Source organism: Miniopterus natalensis, chromosome 2, assembly GCF_054644295.1.
Source record: "Miniopterus natalensis isolate mMinNat1 chromosome 2, mMinNat1.hap1, whole genome shotgun sequence".
Classification (NCBI taxonomy): Eukaryota; Metazoa; Chordata; class Mammalia; order Chiroptera; family Miniopteridae; genus Miniopterus; species Miniopterus natalensis.
The window spans coordinates 93,046,511-93,065,029 of NC_142082.1; the positions used below are offsets into that span (position 1 = coordinate 93,046,511).

The 18,519-nt window shown below is 45.8% G+C and overlaps 1 protein-coding gene across 6 annotated transcripts in view; it reads right to left on the bottom strand.

Moving 5' to 3' along the window:
- The window catches only part of MICAL3 (microtubule associated monooxygenase, calponin and LIM domain containing 3), a 233,196-nt gene that overhangs the window by 6,470 nt on the left and 208,207 nt on the right, over positions 1-18,519 (bottom strand). For 5 of the 6 annotated variants that reach the window (XM_087814402.1, XM_087814401.1, XM_087814400.1 and 2 more), the window contains 4 exons: positions 18,316-18,426; positions 16,693-16,786; positions 232-331; positions 10-83 (listed from right to left, as the gene is read on the bottom strand). In XM_087814402.1, coding sequence (XP_087670528.1) covers positions 10-83; positions 232-331; positions 16,693-16,786; positions 18,316-18,426 — 379 coding nt within the window. Of the gene's footprint in view, positions 1-9; positions 84-231; positions 332-2,749; positions 2,816-16,692; positions 16,787-18,315; positions 18,427-18,519 lie in introns of all 6 variants that reach the window. The other variant, XM_087814403.1, reaches the window with a different exon arrangement.

An 18,519-nucleotide genomic window follows, 5' to 3' on the forward strand; every position in this document is an offset into this window, starting at 1 on the left:
CCCTTTTACCTTCCACTGCCATTCGCTCCCGGAGTTCCTGCTGTAGTCGGCTCTGCCGGTCTTCCAGTTCTAGCTCCCGGGCACTGGGAAGGGAGGGAAGGAGGGAGACAAGCAACAGTGACTAGGGGACCATATCTCCTTACTCCCTAAAGGAGCTGTGTTCCTGCCATGATAGGCACTGAATTCACATTCCCCCTTAGCTGGGTCCCCAGCCTGAGGCCACTCACTCACAAGATCATCAGCTCCGACTCGTAGCGCACCATGGCATTCTTTTCTTGCACCAGCCTGAACCACTCCTGCATCAGCTTGGGGTCATCCTTCTTGCCCATGCCTGCAGAGAGAAGGCATGTCAGTCACATGAAGGGCTTGCTGTCTACCTGGCCAGCAGGAGTCATCACACTGGGGCAAATGTGCAAAGAGAGCAGAGCAAGATGCTGCCGGAACGTTCCCAAGCCAGGTCCAGAGTTTGCCTGCCGCCCAGGAGGGAGTGCCACGCTCACCCCCAGGGCCTAATGGAGCCTGCACTTTGCATTTGTCCTTCCCAGGCCCGGCCCTCACCCCTCAGTAACCTGGTCACCACTTGTTTGGACCTCTCCTGCTCAGTGATTTACCTTTGGTATTAAGTGCTTTGCCTTCCTTTTTTCTTTCTTTCATTCATTCATTTAATATTTACTTGGTACTTTCTATGTAGTAGGCCTGCTCTGAGGAAACCAGCCTAATGACCGAGGCAAACGTGAATTTATACACCACACTTGGCTTCCTTTTAAGTCACACTGATTAACTCAGCTCTTTCTGGGCACTACCCCTTTGGGGCCTCACCATTTCTTTTATCCTGACCAAATATCCTTCCAATGGATCCTGCATGGGATATGAACTATATCTCAAGAAGACTAGCAGGTTTCTCACTGAGGGCAGAGAAACAACAGCAGATCCTAGAGACTAAATGAGGTGGCATGCTCACTCTGACCCAACCCCAGCAGCAGTGTCCGGGCTGGTGCCTGCCTAACTCAGGCTACCCTGTACCACCGCATGCTGAGACCTAGACCTCCACCAGGAGCAACCCGACCCCACTGGGCTTAACTGCAGCAGGAGGATGGATGGAAAAATTTTCCAAGGAATCAAATTACTCAAAGAGGGAAAACTCCTTTTCCTTGGAGCACAAAAAAGCCATAGTGTGGTCCTGCCTGAAGGCAAATGACAGACTATGTCAGTGGTTCTTCAATATTTTTGCATTACAAACCATTTTGAGAATCTCAGGAAAGCTAGGGACTCTCTTCTTAGAAAAAAATGCATGTACAGTATATACATCCAGCAACTTCATACAGAACTCCAGGGTGTTCATGGGATTCCTGAAATCCATCCACGGGCCCCAGGTGAAGAGGCGTTAGACTGAGAAATCTTTCAAAGTGCTTCCCACTTTCTGAGTCACTTGGTTGGACGTTCTATCCCGTGAAGACCAGGCCTAGACACATATGGAGTATGCCCTTGGTGGGGGGGGGCTGGCTCTCATGTACCAAGCTTCTTGCTCATGGTTTTCCTATACTCTTTACACTTGACTTCCTTGCACACTGTTCAAAGACAACTCTCTGCAATGTTGTTTGCTTGACACACATGAGGCCCAAGCCAGTTAGTCTTTCAATGGGGCCACACTCTGGAGAGGCAGAAATGAATCACGTTCATACAAGCAGGGGTTAATGAATGCACTGTGCGGTGCACATGCAGCTTGGCTCCCAAGGTGAAGTCCTGCCCAAGTCCTACTCTGAAGGATGGAAGCTCCCTTCTGACTGGCTGATCCTGCTACTGTGGAGTGCGTGCCGGAGTGTCTGGGGCCCAAAGCTCTTCTCACCCAACCCAATAGACTTGGTTCTTTGGCTGTTAAAGCAGCCTACAGCTCAGTTCCATGCATTCCTTTCTGAGCGTCTCTGCACAGTGTGCCCACATGGCCATGGGAGATGGAGCCCTGAAGCATGCAAGCTATCCAGTGTGGCAAGCTGTAAATGCACTAGGAAGTCTCTCCCTCCTTCCCACCTCCCCAAAATTCCATGGGGAGACATCCAAACACCACTCATGAGCTTTGGTAGAGATTGTTCACAGCCAATGAGCAAAAGTATATGGTGGAGTGGGTGAAAGTCAAATGTGAGCACCATGGAGAGCAGAGGAAGAGGTTAGCAAGGGTTAGTCATGACCACACTCCCCCTTCCCCTTCCCACATGCCTTTTCAATGACAGTCTTATCACCACAAAAGACTTCAAATCAGACAAACTTAAAAAAAAAATCACACACACTCAGCAAGACACAGGGTAGAGAAGTTTGTTTTTAGTGGTTGTTTGGGAAAAGAACTCAGAGGCATTTGTATAGACCAGTCTTTGTAAGGACAGTATTCCTCGACTCCACCAATACAAATTGTTGCCACACAGGCGGGAGGTTCCTCACCTGTGAACCTGGCCCCTCTATCTGCTGGATTTGCAACTGAAAGACCCAACCACAAATGGTGGTGCAATATCGCGGGACTCTGCTGCAGCTGGGAGGCCTGCCCTGGAGGCCCGCTGGCTTCACTCCATACCCCAGTCCTCCCCTGAGACAGTCAAAGGGATACTGTACCTTGTAAGAAACTGCCACATACTCAGGAAGTTTTGTAACAGGGCTATCAAGTGTCAAAGAAAGAGAGACAGCTGGGTGTGAGTCCCTCTTTAACTAGTGTTGCTATGGCCTGAGAGGCAGTGGGGATGAGGTTGGGGAGTTACGTTACCTTCCTGGACACAGCAAGGGCAGAAGGAGAGAGGTCTACGCCGTGGAGTCCCGCCACTGGGCTCAACTTCAAAAAGGACCAAACAAGGGAGAGGAAGAGGAGAAGGAGAAAGACAAAAAGGAAGAGAAGGAAGAGTTTGGAAGTGAAGAGGGACAGGGAGATGGCGAAATGAAAAACAAGCAGAGGACAAAAAGCATAAAAGTGAGAAAGGAGTAACAGGAGGAAAAGAAAAAAAATACAAGAAGCGGAAAAGCAGAAAAAAGGGAAACAAAGTCTACAAATGAATTAAGTCCTTTTTTTTGGCACAGAAACTGAGTAAGAGCAGACCCAGGCATGGGTGGTCGGGCCCTGATGTGGGTGTGTGGCTAAGAAAAGGAATGCACACGCACACGCTCCCTTCCTGATGGTGGGCGGCTCCTTCTTCCTCTAGTCCCCACAGGGAGGGGGGTGACACTGGGTATTACCATACAGTGGCCTTTTGAGTTTTGGGTTCTCTCCTCAAAAATTCCCAAAGGCCCTAGATAGATCTGCCTACCTCTGTGGACCACGTGGTTAAAACTGCTTCTAGGTTTACAGGTGATTACCTCAGGTAACCAACCAAACCTGCACCCTTATTCACAGACACATACGCTCCAGGTAAAACTAAGCTTGGATAAGTCTAAGGGGTAAAGAGGAGTTTGTGACTGCTGGGTTGCCATGCCCACAGAAAGCAGCTGAGTCTATGGAGGTAGCACCCATTCTTGTGATGGGCTGCCAGTGCTCTGACACCTGCAATGCTTTGAACGCTAAGCTAGATGTGTGGGGACAGCATGTCCGCACAGAGGCAACTTCCACCAGTCCGTTTTGCTACACACCAACCCCAACCCCCGGGCCAGGGAGAGCCAACCACCCCCTTTTCTTCCGTCCCTTCCATCTGCACAGAGGGATACAATGCCATAGCTGGGGGAAGGCTGTCACACTTTGGACTGTAAGACCAAAAGGGGTGCTGACAGAATGTGCTTAAACACCCACAGTAACACTGCTGATAAGAGCCGTGGACAGGGGACTGAGAGAAGATAGTGTGCAGAGAGACACCTTTGAGACTTAGAGACCTGATGGTGACTCGAGGAAGAGGAGGAGCTCACAGGGATCATCAAAGAACCACAGAGCACACTGCAGACAAGGAACACCCTCCTCAGCAGACACCTCAGGGATTCCAGTGTGTGTGTGTGTGTGTGTGTGTGTGTGTGTGTGTGAGCATGCGTGCACAGGTGAGTGGGTGGCTTTACAATTAGAACAGGGGTAAGAAGTAACCCTTTTTAGTCAAAGAAGGCTGAGAGGTGTCCTGCATTGCAGTTGAATAAATGCAGGTACCATGTTTTCTTTCCTTTAAGCCCCTCACAGTGATCTCCATAGTGCTTTGTGCTATGCAATGAATCTGGTTTCTGGTAAAACTTCAAAACTAAAGTCAGAGACTGTGTGTGCATGTGTGTATGAAATGCTGATTACATCCAGTGTTCTTAACAGACATGACCGTGACCAGCTGATGTGCTGGGGTAGGGGGAACTGTTCCTTTCTTAAAAAACACACTTCTTTATAATTGGTTGACATTCAACCTTTTTTGTTACAAAAATGTACAGTCTGTGTTGGTACTTAGAATACCTGGATAAATCCCATGAAATACAATGTCAGTGAATACTCTGTGCCACTTCCTGGGATGGATGGCACCCCAGACAGGCTGTGGTACAGAGTGGACAGTGTCCATATCCATTCGCAAGGCAAAGTGACATGATACACAACCAATGCACACCAAAATAAGGAAGTATGTACCTGCATGTATATTTAATAATGTGTTTCTACTTTCTGGTAATCACAAAATAGAGCTTTTAGCTTCTTTTATATAGTAGACCACATCCTCATACACCCTTTCCAATACGGAAGACATTTGTGGTAACAGAATATTCAGAACAGAAATTAGGAAATGAAATTAGAAAAGGGGGCATCAGGTTTAAGTAAGTGTTTAAAAAGAAGAAAACATTCTCAACAGGGGGCGGAGGGCAGGATGTGAAATGGCCAGAAGGGAGCTGAGTGAACTCACACTGCATGGTTATGACTTTCTTCTTCAGACTTTTCTGCATGCTCTGAAATTTCCGTAATGTATACTATTTGAATAGTCAGAAAACACACCCAATAAATATTGTTTTAAAAAGAAGAAATCGAGGAGGGAAAACTGACTGGAAACATCAGTCAAATAAAGGGAGTCCTACCCAGACTCAGCCCTGAAGTGAGTGTGCAAAGGAAGCACAGAGGGTCTGATTTTGAGTGACATTTGTTTGCCTTTTTTGAAGGCGTGAGATATAAAGGATTTGGTCCATTAGTTCTAAAGGCAAAGATGTAGTAAAGCTCATGGCAAATAGAAGCTAAAAAAGTTTTTAAATGCTAGGTTCTGTCTCTTTGTAACAGCCACCAAATTTATAACCTCTCAAACCACCTGTGCATCCTCTGGGCTTGTCATCACTTTTGAGCAACCCTGGGACTTGGTTCTGGTCAGAGGCCTTTTACCAGCAGCTCTACACTCTTATCCTTACTGCTATGCATTCCTCAACACTCTGCAAGCTCACCTGCTCCATCTTTTACCTTGGCAGCAAACTGATTTTTTCCTGACGTAGTACTTCCTTTTGAAATGTGACCACCATCAGCAACTCTTTAGTACCCTCTCACTTTGACCTCTGGGCGCAGGTAACAGGTGAATTTTGAAGAGCAGAAGAATATCGTCATATAGTAAGGCATGTTTTATTATATTCCAGTGATGCATGCAATAAGCAAAGATACTGTTTTATCATTTCAAAACACTCTCACATGTATTATTTCATTGATCCTTACGTTGGTGGCCACCTGGATGGCCATTAGTATCTCTAGTTTGAAATGGGGGATCTAAGGCTCAAAGAAGTTAAATGTGGCACTACCTGACTAACATCTGGATCTTCCTTTCCCATGCTGAACTAAGAGTTTGTCCTCTTTAAAGGGCCAACAAAGGCTCTAGGTAAATCTAACAACAGGCAGCTACTGGAAGCAGTTACACACAGATCCTACTCAGAATGCCAGGCCTGGAAGGGTGGTATTGTCACCTTTTCCTCCAGTCTTTGTAGAGGCCAAGAGGATGAGTGACCTGACTGGGGATACAGTGAAGCTAGGATCTGAGTCCAGATCTTGCCTTCCTAAGTTGGGGGTGCTCTCCACACTACCACTTTGCCTCTGACCTGCTAGACACTTCACTCCAGGCCCTGCCTCTTGTGTGGCCCAGAGCTGTGGAGTAGTTGGCAGTTGGGAAAAGCAAACAATCCTATGGCAACTCCCCCTTTTATATACTCGTCTTTTCTATATTTCCATCTTCCTCTGACTTCCTCATGAAGGCTTTGTCCAAGACACTTCACCCCAAAGCACTGCACCCTCCCCTCCCACCCTATCAGCTAACAAATGTTAGGCTAGCTGAAAAACCCCCACAAAAACACAAACCAGCCAACCTACCCTCAGGACACTGAGTGTGGATGTTCATCTGTAATGTACACAAAGCCAACTTGACTTTAGTTGTTTTGGTTGTCAAAATTCCCAGGTCCGCACAGGCCTGGGGCAGAGAAGGGTTTGGCATGTTTCTCACAAGGAGAGGTGAGGATGGGATTATAAAGCTGGATGGGCCTAGACAAAGGCCTAGCTCCAGTCACAGGCCAGTGTCCACCAGGGACAGCATGGGTTGTGATGGGAGTCAGCTTGAGGTCTGCATCTCCAATCAATCATTCAATTCTGCCTGGTTATATTTAATCAGTTGACTTTTATATTGGTGCTAAATAAAAGACAATTAGAAATACCTTATAAAGATAATGGGCTTATTTTAAGGACTAATAAATTATACAAGAAACGTCTGAGTACCTCTGATGTTGGACAAAGGGGCTGTAACCACAGGTTCAAGATGGAGGGGCTCTACAGCCAGTGCCTGGTATAGCATGTGGAGGGGCCTGACAGGGAGAGAGCTAGGTCCCAGAAGCCCAAGCCTAGAATGCTGCACTTTCCCATGGAAACACTGGTTATGGCCCTGGCCAGCATGGCTAAGTGGCTGGAGCACCAGCCCATGCACTGAAGGGTTGTGGGTTCGATTCCCGGTCAAGGGCACATACCTGGGTTGCAGATTCGATCCCTGGCCCTAGTTGTGTGTGTGTGTGTGTGTGTGTGTGTGTGTGTGAGAGGCAACCAATCCATGTGTCTCTCACAATGTTTCTCTCTCTCTCCATCCCTCAACCCTCCATTCTCTCTGAAAAAAGAAAAAAAAAACACCCTAAAACAATGGCTATGACCTAGAATGTTAGGGCCTAGTACTGTATGCTAGAAATATTATGAGGAAAATGGGCTTTTTATGAGCTGAGCCACCATTTATAACTGTATTTCCACATGAAAATACAGAATTCCAAATAATCAACTCACGAACATCACACAGTATCATCCTTTTATAGGCTCAGAATTGCCACACCTTCCCTGTTGATACGCCACAGTCTGTTTCATGCACAAAAATCTGTAAAGCACCCCAGGGTTAATTACTTCCCTTCCAGTTACACTTTTGGAAAATCCTGCATATAGGAAGGGATTCTTTTTTATTTTGACTTCCTCTTGGCCTCCAAGGTACCACAGGTAGGCAAGAGGCATGCTTACTTTTCAGTTGCATTTCGAGGCTCCACTTTCCTGCTAGGAGCCCTGGCTAGTCTTTGTGGGTAGCTGTCTGCAGGCCTCATCTTGCTGGGGCAAACTTCCATTTCTCACACTGTTTTTGGCTGTATTTACTGATAACTCACCCAACATTGCAGCAATACCTTTTTATCCAATTCAACCTACAGATACTACCAGAATTTAGTCCCTAAGAAACATCAGGGAAGTTACCTTTCATTCCAAGCTCAATCAACCAGAATAAACTGGCAGAAAGCCACATGTCCAGGGCTGGGAGAATTTCTTGGTGGTTCAGGTACAAGGGACTGATTTTCCTTTCTTTTTTTCATAAAGCAAATCATTAAAAAAATATGTTTTTATTGATTTCAGAGAGAGGAAGGGAGAGGGGGAGAGAGATAGAAATATCAATGGGAGAGAAACATCGATCGGCTGCCTCCTGCACCCCTCCTGCTGGGGATCGGGCCACAACCTGGGCATGTGCCCTGACCAGGAATTGAACCAGTGACTTCTAGGTGCATGGGACAACTGCTTAACCAACTGAGCCACACCAGCTGGGCCTGATTTTCCTGTCTGTTGTTCAGGTTATATACAGCCTGAAGCAAGGGAAGATTAAACAAATATTTTGTTGACTAAGATTACACTGAAGTGTTCTGACTCTACAACCCAGAAAACTGATTTTCTCAGTATCAATAAGTGCCATGCCTGACATGAGGTAGCCTTTGTATTGTCTGTAAGACTGAGGTGCCCAGTCCCAAACCCAAGGGCAATGACAAACACTGTGGCCCTACGAGGGAGTCAAGTTGGCTGGTTGCAAAGCTGCAGAGTGGTAAGCCGGCATCATGATAGTGTGGAAGGTCTGTGGCCCAACAGGCCCAGTCTACATACATATGACAGGACTAGGGGGATGCCTTGTGTTATAAAACTTAGTACAGAATAGATCTCTAGAAAAATGAAGGCAAAAACAACAACACCAAAACCACATACAAAAAACCCAACACATAAGAATTGAGATCCAACACATGTGTGTACATACATATACATGTGTACATTCACATGTGTACATACATGTACAAAGAAGAATGCTGGGAAATATCAAGGATTTTAAATTTTCTGAATTGTCCAAAAAGACAAGCCAAAATCTACCAACATCAAATTAAAGGAAGCAAACAGAACAGGAATACCCAGAAGGGAGGGAAGCAAGTAGGCTTGTGGGGGCCCCTCTGTGTCTCCCACCCCAATTCACCAGCAACAATAAAAGACCACTTTCTAGTCCTTTATGCTACATTTCTAAACCATCCGTGTTCTTTCAATTTCCTTTGGAGACCAATCAAGAGGTAAAGTCTTTGAAAACTAGTAATTAGGTATATACAGGGTGAACAAAAGTAGGTTTACAGTTGTGAGTACATGAAACAGAGTTTATTCTTGCATTATTATTAACTATTGTATTATTTTCCATATAAACAACTTTAAGCTTCCTTTCCTCCCACCCTGTATATTTTTAGTTGAAAGTTATTCAGAGGAGATATGGTTTTTATGTAAAGATTTCCAATCATCCATTTGCTCTGGTGCAACAAAATGTGCTGACTGGGTAGGGTGGGGAGCCTGCCCACTGTCTTGGGAAGATGAAAAGGGATGAGGTCACTTGGGTACCCTTCCTTTCTGGCCCAAGGCTCATTCTACCCTTTTAATGGTTTGTTTTGAAATAACAAGGTTCAACTAAGTGAAGAAAGGATCTTTATTCTCTATACTCTGTGGCTCAAAAAGAGACTTTTAATACAGATTTGGAGCCTTTATATAGTTAGTTGGGAGCCACCAAAAGACCCTACTGAAACAACACAGTGTAATGGGCAGAGCACCAGGCAAGCATCATGAGTATGGACTTTTCTGGGCAGGACGTGAATGCTGCCTGGAGCTTTGTCTCACACACGAGAGAAATAAGATTAGTGCTGGGCCCAGCAATGGTAGAGAAGCAATCAGAATCTACATTTCAGGCTTCAGATTTCAAAAGGGTAATTTCTTCCCCCCAAATAATGAATATTAATTACCAAGTGCTCCAAGAATAAAACATTAGCAGAATTTGAGAGGGACCTAATTCTGATATTTAAAGGTTCCTCCTGGAGCTTGATGGGAGCAGGGCTGGAGGACCCCTGCTTTCTGCCTGGGTACATAGTGACTCTCTTTGGAATGGATGTTTCTCTCATGCTTCATGGGCAGGGCAGTAGCAGCATCTATGAGGTGAGCAGAACCCACAAGAGAAACCTAACTTTTACATAGAAATCACATAAGTTGAAAAAGAAGAAGTGATGAGTTGATGAGAATCAAGTAGCAGGGTTATCAGGTGTTTGATGGAGACATTTCATAATTCAGAACACTGAGTTTCTTTTTTTATCTATTTCATTTTCCCCTGGAATTTCTGGGAATTCTAAATCTGGAAGGCTAGTAGCTGGAGTGCAGGGAAACAGAAATGAAAATAGCCAACTACATTTATCACTCAAGCAATGGAGATAAAGAAAACTATACATATGAGGTAATCAGTGTGGCTACAGTCTCCTGAACTTGGAGGGAAGGTTGAATATAATTTTAAAGAAATTGGTTTTGACATTTCCTTCCAGGAGATTTTGAAATTAAAAAAACAACACCGCACATGTTTTCACACATTGAGATTCCCTTAGAAATGTCATAAATATCCCCTGGGAGTGTTAGGAAGTGGTAGGAAAGGAGTCAAAGACATTAGACAAGAAATGGGGTTTGTTAGTTGGAATATAAGCATCAGCCCTTTTACAGCATCAATGACAATAAATGCAGAAGTCCCTGAGCAGCTCTGGGGCACTGAAGAAATCTGTGGAGGTTGGAATCTATGGGACCATGGGGTTGGAGAACAGAGAGAAGAGACCAGTGATACCCAACCCACCCAACGAAGCCAAGAGCCAGCTTCCTTACTGATGGAGGTTCTCTAAGAATATGGCACTGTTTCATAGTAGGAATCACAGAATTATGCCTTTGGATTTTAAATGAATGAGCCAAAAAGTGATTCTCTTAAAAGGATGAGATTATGGTAAAAAATGAGAAAGAATGATTTTTGCCAGCTCTTGGTTTTAAGGCCACTTTTAGACAAGGAGCCTGTGAGGGAAGATGAAGACCTCTCAGGATGCAGGAACTCTGGAAGAGAAGATGTCAGAGCCCCCCCATTAACCTCAGGAGCAGCTGCTTGGTATTCCTCTTGATGAAACGTAAGCTTTCCAGGAGCAAAACTGCCCAAAGTCTAGAAATGAGACTCACAGATTGGTTATTTCTCTAATCTGATACAAATGATAAGCTTTGTACAAGACATCAAAAATACTGATTTCTGCCCAGCCGGTGTGGCTTAATGGTTGAGTGTCAACCTATGATCCAGGAGATCACAGTTAGATTCCTGGTCAGGGCACATGCCCAGGTTGTGGGCTTGATCCCCAGTGTGGGGCGTGCAGGAGGCAGCCGATCAATGACTCTCTTGTCATTGATGTTTCTATCTCCCTCTCCCTCTCCCTTCCTCTCTCTGAAATCAATAAAGACATATTAAAAAAAAAATTGAACATCTGTAATATTTTGAATAATAAAAAAAAAATAATTGACTTCTTTTAAGGCAGTGGTTCTCTGACTTTAGAGAACCACTGTGAGTCATCTGTAAGGTTTGTTAAAACACAGATAACTAGGCCTCACCCCTGGTTTCTGGTTCGGTGGGTCTGGGGTGGGGATTGACCACTTGTATCTCTAACTAGTTTTCCAGATCATGATGCTGATGTGCTGGTCCTAGGATCCCATGCTGAGAACCACTGCCTTACTCTTTTCCTGTCTTCACTGAAAAGAACTGTGAAGGAAGTGCCAGGACAGAGCAAGGATGGAGGGACAGTATTACAGGCATCTGTCAACATAGTCTCAAGCTTGATGAATTTGGATAGAAATCACAAGTGGCACCTTCACATGCACTTGGATCTCTTAGGGGAAATGTGAGCACATCCTAATGAAAATGGTTGAGGCTGAGTTCTTCAGATGTTTAGTACCTGAGTGTGGTTAGCAGTTAGCTTCCTGGTGGATATGACACCTCCAAGTTGTGAGGAATGAGATCCAGGGCAGAGATCATGTTGCTGTGTGTGTGTGTGTGTGTGTGTGTGTGTGTGTGTGTGTGTGTAGGTATGTATATATTGGCTGTCAAACAACCAAAATGATATTAGAAGGACCAGGATGCAGATGTGAGGTTGCTGGTTGGGGTAGGTGAACTTTTATTATAAAAAATTAAGATAACTCTGGGCAGCAAAAGCTACCTCAAATACTCTGTGGAGTATATATGGCAGTGAGGAGGACCCAGCATGCTGCTCCATTATGAGTTGGGAAAGAGCCTGTGCTTTTGCCACTTGGTTAACAGGTTGATTTCTTCTTGTTGTTTGTGAGCAGGGACTGAGGAAAATGGGTGGGGGAAGGTTGTCAGCAGGGTTAGTGTCCGCAACGGATGCTGCTATACATACCACCCAGATGCAAGTCGATGAGGTCACTGTAATAAGACTCTCCCCAATAGTCTACAACAAGGAATTGATGAAGAGAGAATTACTGGATCTGCTAACCCTCGTGTCCCCCCATACCAAAGCAATCAATGTAAAAAAGGATAAGAAACAAAGAGAGAGAGAAAGGAGAAGAGAAACAGCTGGAAAGCACACATGCTGAGCTATTTCCTTTCTGGTGGTGGGAGGAGGTGTTCACTAAACCACAGGTGACAGAGTTAATAGCCAGTATCAATGTAATTCCTGTTTATACTTCCAATGATCTGTTAGGACAAAGGCCTTGGTTTTGTTGGGAATCCTGGCCCTGCTAGGACTCAACCTTATCTAACTAAGAAGATTTAAAAAATTCAAGGGCAGATCAGGGACAACTACTTCCTTAGTAACTGAATATTAGAGGCCCCAGGCTGAGGGGCTGAAGGCAAGATGTAAACATCCTAAAAAAGCTTGGCAAGGATACCAGTCCTTAGGTTTAAAGGCAGTCAGAGCTCTCTCAAGAATTCACACACGTGACCCCCAGTGGTGAGTATACCAAACTCCTTGCAGAACCACCTTTGCAAGATGGGTTGAGAGGAAGAAGATGCTCTCTCTTCTGAGGCTAGGCCCCCAACTTCAGCCAGCCTTCTCTCTAAAAGCAGGAAATGAGCTTTGGCTATTTGCCTGAAGGCTCTTGGATGTATGCTGGCTACTGGCATTCCTAGTTTTGTAGCTCCATGTGGCTGTCCAGTGAGGATGTTATGTTCTTCACATGCCTAAGATGCAGAGACTGGGCCATGCCGAGGGGCTGGGCTTGGGCAGGTGGTCCTCATCCTCCAAGAATCATAAACAAATGCAGAGTACAAAAGTCAGCTGCTATTTTTCTCTCTTTCCTCCACATCTCACAGAGTGCTGATCCTGGCAGACTTTTGTTTCCCAATAGGGTTCCCCTTTCAAGAATGGATACAGCAGAAAGTAGAATGCAAACCTGGAATGGTTTTCCAACTTATCTCAAGGCTGATCCAGTGGTTTAAGTTTGTTCCAGGAACAAAAAGGGCTTCCCAGGTGCAGAAATTAATGTCAGGCTTAGTAATGCCCTTGGCTGGAAGGCTCTGAAATTAACCCTGGCGGTCTGGATATTCATGAACCTTGGGCAAGTTGAGACCAATGGATGGCAGGTCCAAATCAGATCTCTTCTCTGGAAGGGCAGCTTGGCTAACTGGGCAGTCTGACCCCCTCAGCCAGGGAGACCAAGCAGCAGGTTGGCCAGGTGTGGTCCCCCAGGGAAGTGGCTGATGAGCATTGCTGGAAGACTCCAGACTGTCATGCTACACTAAGATTAGCTGAGAGCAACTGGACTAACAAGAGGAGAGGAATGCCGAAGCAGCAGAGGAAGAAGCAGCAGAGGAAGAAGCAGACAGATTTGCCTCAAAGATGGTCTCTGACAAGTAGGAACAGGGCCACTGGACATCTGACAAAAGGGGAGCCTTGGAAGTGATGTGCTTAAATAAGAAAAGGAAAATAATATATTTGAAAATATATTCTTATGGTAAGAGCTACTATATTCTTAGAATTTCCCAAATGCACCTTGGAGAAATCTCTCAATGGAGCTACTGAATCTTGTCTTTATAAACAGGACAGATAGGTATTTATTTGAACAGAGGTTCCTGGTAAAGCCTTGCTTAAAACAGCATGGACTAGAACAGTGGTTTTCAAACTGTTCTGTGGAACCCTAGGGTTCTTCAAGTGCTATTCCAGGGGTCTCCCAAACACGTGGTTCACAAATACTTTTACCTTATTTTAAAAAACGTAAATAAGACACACCACGTTCAAATGTTTGAAATGACAACTTTTAACCCACCGAAGATCATCAACACATTAATTTGTGCTACAAGGTAAACTGCTTTTGTGAAGCCCAAAGGACCAAGTTTCTTCTGCCCATTTTGGGCAAGTATCTGCACTCCCTGTAAACGTGTTAGGGAAGAGGACATTTATTCATTCATTTACATTCTGGCAAGTAGAGTGCTCCTGTACAAGTGTACAGGGCAGTGTCCTCAGAGAACTCTCTCTCAGCCTTGAGCAGCTCCTGTCACAGAGAGGTCCTCTAGGTGGGTAACACACATGTCACAATATCATAGCATAGTTGGGTTTGTGTTCATTGTATGTTTGGGAGCTTTTATCTAGATCTACTCTTTATGAGAAATATGAACTGCTATTAGATTTATCAGTGGTTTACCTGTGAAAACAATTCCTAGTACTCTACTTAAGGGTCAAGCATCTGCATAATTTAAACTATGTATATCCTGAGATCTCCAGGTGAGCTGTTAAAAACTGTTACCATTTACAGCAGCTACCTTTGTGTGTCAGGATGTTCCCTACACAGGTGTGAGCTGGAAGTGGAGGCAGCCCTCTACTATAACCTGTATTTTCAAATTTGTGTTAATTAACATTTTAGAGTAATTCTTTTTGACTTGAACTTATAATTTGGTTTGTAAAAAGGGTCCTACTGCTAAAAACAAGTTTGAAAACACTGACTTAGATGAAGTCCTGGCTGTATATGTTTATGAAAAGATAATTATCTAAACAACCGGAAAGAAGAATTTTGGCAAAATCCTATGCCAGTCTTCAATGGTATATTTTTCTCTGACCCCTTGGTAGCCAGCAGCTTGAACCACGCAGCTTGTTGCAGAAATACTCAAGCACTGTCATAGACTCAAATTGTGCGGCAGCCGACAGGCACAAAAGTGCTTTATGGGAATCATCAACCCCGGGGCAGTCCACCTGAACCTCAGAACTTGTGAGGTTCTGAACTTGCAAGGGGACAGAATATCTTTCTTCCCTGGGGACTTATGCTAACTAGGTGCACAGGCCTAGTTAGACTAGTTGAGCTAGTCTATGTGTTGGGAGATCTACCCTTCACTTTCTACTTTGGTAGAAGTAATTAGTGGGGAAGGGTAGAAGGAATGACCGGTCCAGGCTCCCTCCTGATATCTTCAGCAAGAAGAGAAGGCAGGGAGGGGAGGGCTCTGTGAGTCCCTTACAGCAGGTACGGGGCATCGCTGGTAGGTTTGGGCCAAGTCCCTCTAGGGCCTCAGGCTTAACTGAGGAGGCCAAGTCAGAACATGCAGGACAGGGAGCAAAAGCCAGGATGGTGGCGACATCACAGCTTCATTTGGAAGCCAGGGACACTTAGGTGAACCCGAATCTCCACTCCTTGACACAGGGGCCAGTGCTTGCCTTGCAGTCACCCCAGGCTTCTGGCCCACTGGCTCCTCAGTGGTTCAAGAGTTTGTACTTCATTTGGTGACTCAGGCTTCAAGCAGTAAGTCTAGCATTAGGTAAGGCACAAAACCAAGAACATCACACCCACATCTTTCTGTACTATCCCCTCTCTTCACCTCAAGGTCATCACTGAGCCAATTGTTAAGCTGCAATTTCTAGGACTTGAAGGGCCTGGAAAAAACACCTTCTATGTCTGACCCGACTTCCCCCATGTGAATGAACTTCATTACTAAAGAACCTCATGAATTCATCTGGATACCAGGCACATACTACAAGGTCACCCCATTGGTCAATTTTGCAGCAAGATCAGACGGCAGCAACTGGTTCCATTCCTGACTGCTTCTTACTGGCTCTTCTTTGGTTTACAGACAGCCTGCCTACTAGGAGATGTACCATGGCCCCTCTGACACACTAGAATAACGAAGTAATAAGGAGTTCCCACAAAATTAAGTCACCACCTTTCTTCATCCCTAGCCTTACAACTTGAATCCTGAACCTGGAGAGGCCTGTGCTCTCTACAAGAGACGGAGGTTTCAGCACCTAGAGACTTGTGGATTCTTGAGAAAGCAGGCATCAATCACTCCATGCCTGTTGTTGGAGCTACAGTTGGGGCTTGCCCAGTAGTTTTTCAGGTCTTGCAACAACAGGGATTCCTGGGCCCTTGGGACTCTGGATAACTCAGGTACTTCCTTGCTTCCTCTGTGCCCAACTGTGCTTAATCCTCCCCACAGGCTACTTGGGTGAACAGTGGGTATCTCTGCACTACACTCTGGAGAGCTTCCCCAGGAATGGCATTCACCAAGCACATGGCCCTCACATCTATTTCCCAGTGTCTATTCAGTGCTGGCTCACCATAGTCCTCTGAGCGTTTCCACCCTGCCTTGAGTGACCAGACTCTAGGAAATACAGAGCCTGGGTTCACACTGGGGAATATGTGTGCTCCACCCACAGGAGGTGGTGAGGGCTCTGTGGGGTGTGTGTCCTCACATGTTCTGAGCAGCTTGGGCAGGACAGGAAGCCTGGAGAGCCAAAGACAGGAGGTGGAGAGCAGGCCGAGTGCCCTGCCTGTGCAGTTCTGTGATGGTTCCTTGTGGTACAGGTCTCCCTTATTCTCAGTAATTTTCTTCTAGAGAAAATGATGGGGGGGGGGCAGGGGAGAGAAGGAGAAGGAGGCCCAGTGCATGCCATCAACAGAAGAAATGGACTGAGATTCCATCCCACAGGTAAATGGCAAGCTCTAGACAGGGAGGAAGAACAGGTGTGGGCCTTGGGGCAGTTCCAAACAGAGGTGCTTTTCTTTCCTTTGTTTCATAGGAAGCCCCAAATCTCAGTGATGAAGGGACCCAGAGAAGCCTGCTGGAAAAGAAGCTGAGGTGATACAAAACTAGCCCTGCCATGGGAGTTGGGAGGGTGGGGCTTCCCTTAGGAACAAACCTCCTCACAGGAGAACCCAGACAGTACCTGCTTCTCCACGGAGCGCCTTCTCCACAGCAACCCCTCTCTCTTCTAGCTGCCGCTGCTTCTCTTCCACCTGCTCTAGCTGCCGCTGGATGATCTGTGGGGAACAAAACAACAGGAGCACCCAGCTCTCTTATCTCCTAGCCTTCAGGAGGCCAACCAACCTGCACACACCCAGAGGGAGAAAAATAAGCTAAAAAATTTGGAAAGGCTCTAGTCAATGGGCATCATGCCCAGTGCATGAAGAACACGTGTGAGTCCCCAGGCCCATCATCAGTCAGCACCACGTGTGTGGGTGCACACCAAGGAATGACTAGCCCCTCTTGAGACAGTTCAAAGACAGGAAGTGGATTAAAGCCCTGCAGGAAGGTATTAAGTACTACAGCCTAGGACCTTCTTCTTTTTAAGTACTACAGCCTAGGACCTTTCTTCTTCCTCACTCAATGATATTTCTTCCATTGATCCTTAGAGAGAGTGGAAGGGGGGAAAGAGAAAAAGAGAAACATGGATGTAACAGAGATGCATCGATTGGTTGCCTCCCACACGCACCCCCACCAGGGCCAGGGGGTCGCTGGATGATCTGTGGGGATTGAACCTGCAACCCAGGTACATGCCCTTGATTGGGAATCAAACCCGTGACCCTTCGGTGTGCGGGTGGACTCTCTAGCCACTGGGCCACACTGGCCAGGGTCAGCCTAGGACATTTCTGATGATGACATTGCTAAAGGACTAGCAGGGGTTCTTGGACACTACTGCAGACATCTTCTTGCTACAAGATTAAAAAAAAAAGAAATCTAGAATGGAGCAACCAGCCAGAATCTGTTTAAAGCATGCAGTAAGAAGTTCCTGCGTGCTACGTGGGAGCTAACAATGGGCAACCAGAAGGATGTTAAACCCCCAAGGCAGCAGCAGCCAGTGACATATCAGTGCAGAGAATATGCATAGAGAATAAGGTACAAGAAAAGGACTAAAAGACTGGTGGTTTCTGATGCTTAGTAAAACATGGAATTCAGAGGAATACTTCATTAGTATCTGGACTTGCTGTTGTTTTTCATTGCTGTGTAGCTTTAGATTAGTATACTAATCTTTAAGAATACTAATCTTTATAAACTATATAAATATGATTTCATTTAACCACATTGTATTTAGGTATCTTTTAATACTTTGTATAAAGAAATTATTTTTAGTACCCCCTACCCTCCAATCTAGAATGGTCTAGGACCTGTGAGGCCTGCAGACAGAGGCTGACGACTGGGAGGACAGCTCTGACCTCTAAATCCCAGGCCCATCAGAGGCTGACAGGTCACAGATGGCCTCAATAACTGTTCTTACAATTGAACTAGTTGACTTTACAATGATTATTTCAGAGTAAGGAATTTAGAAACTCAAAGCTTGGCTCTACCCTTTCTACCAACAACTCTACAAAAATGAGGCTTCTGTAGCTGTATCAAGCCAGGGGCTTGTGGTCTGAGCCTTTGGGGCTGTCCTCTCAGGTAATGGGATACCCCATCTACCTCTGTTCTGCCCTCCTCGCCCTCCCTCATCATGGATGAGGAAAAGTTGACCGGAAACAACAGTGCTGTGGTGTGACTTCCTCATGAGTTGTGGCGTCTCCTGGTTTTTTACCTGGGCTCGGTGCAGCCGCTTAAGTTCCTCTTGCTTGGCCTGTCTCCGAGCTGCCTTCTGCACACGTCGGGTTAGCTTGGCATTCAGTTCCTCCTCCGTGTAAGTTCTTGGCTGGAGAGAATGAGAGATTTCCTCAATCAGGTGCACAGAGGCCTGGGAGCTTTGGGCACTGGCTGGCAGGGGCATAGAGAGCACTGATCTAGG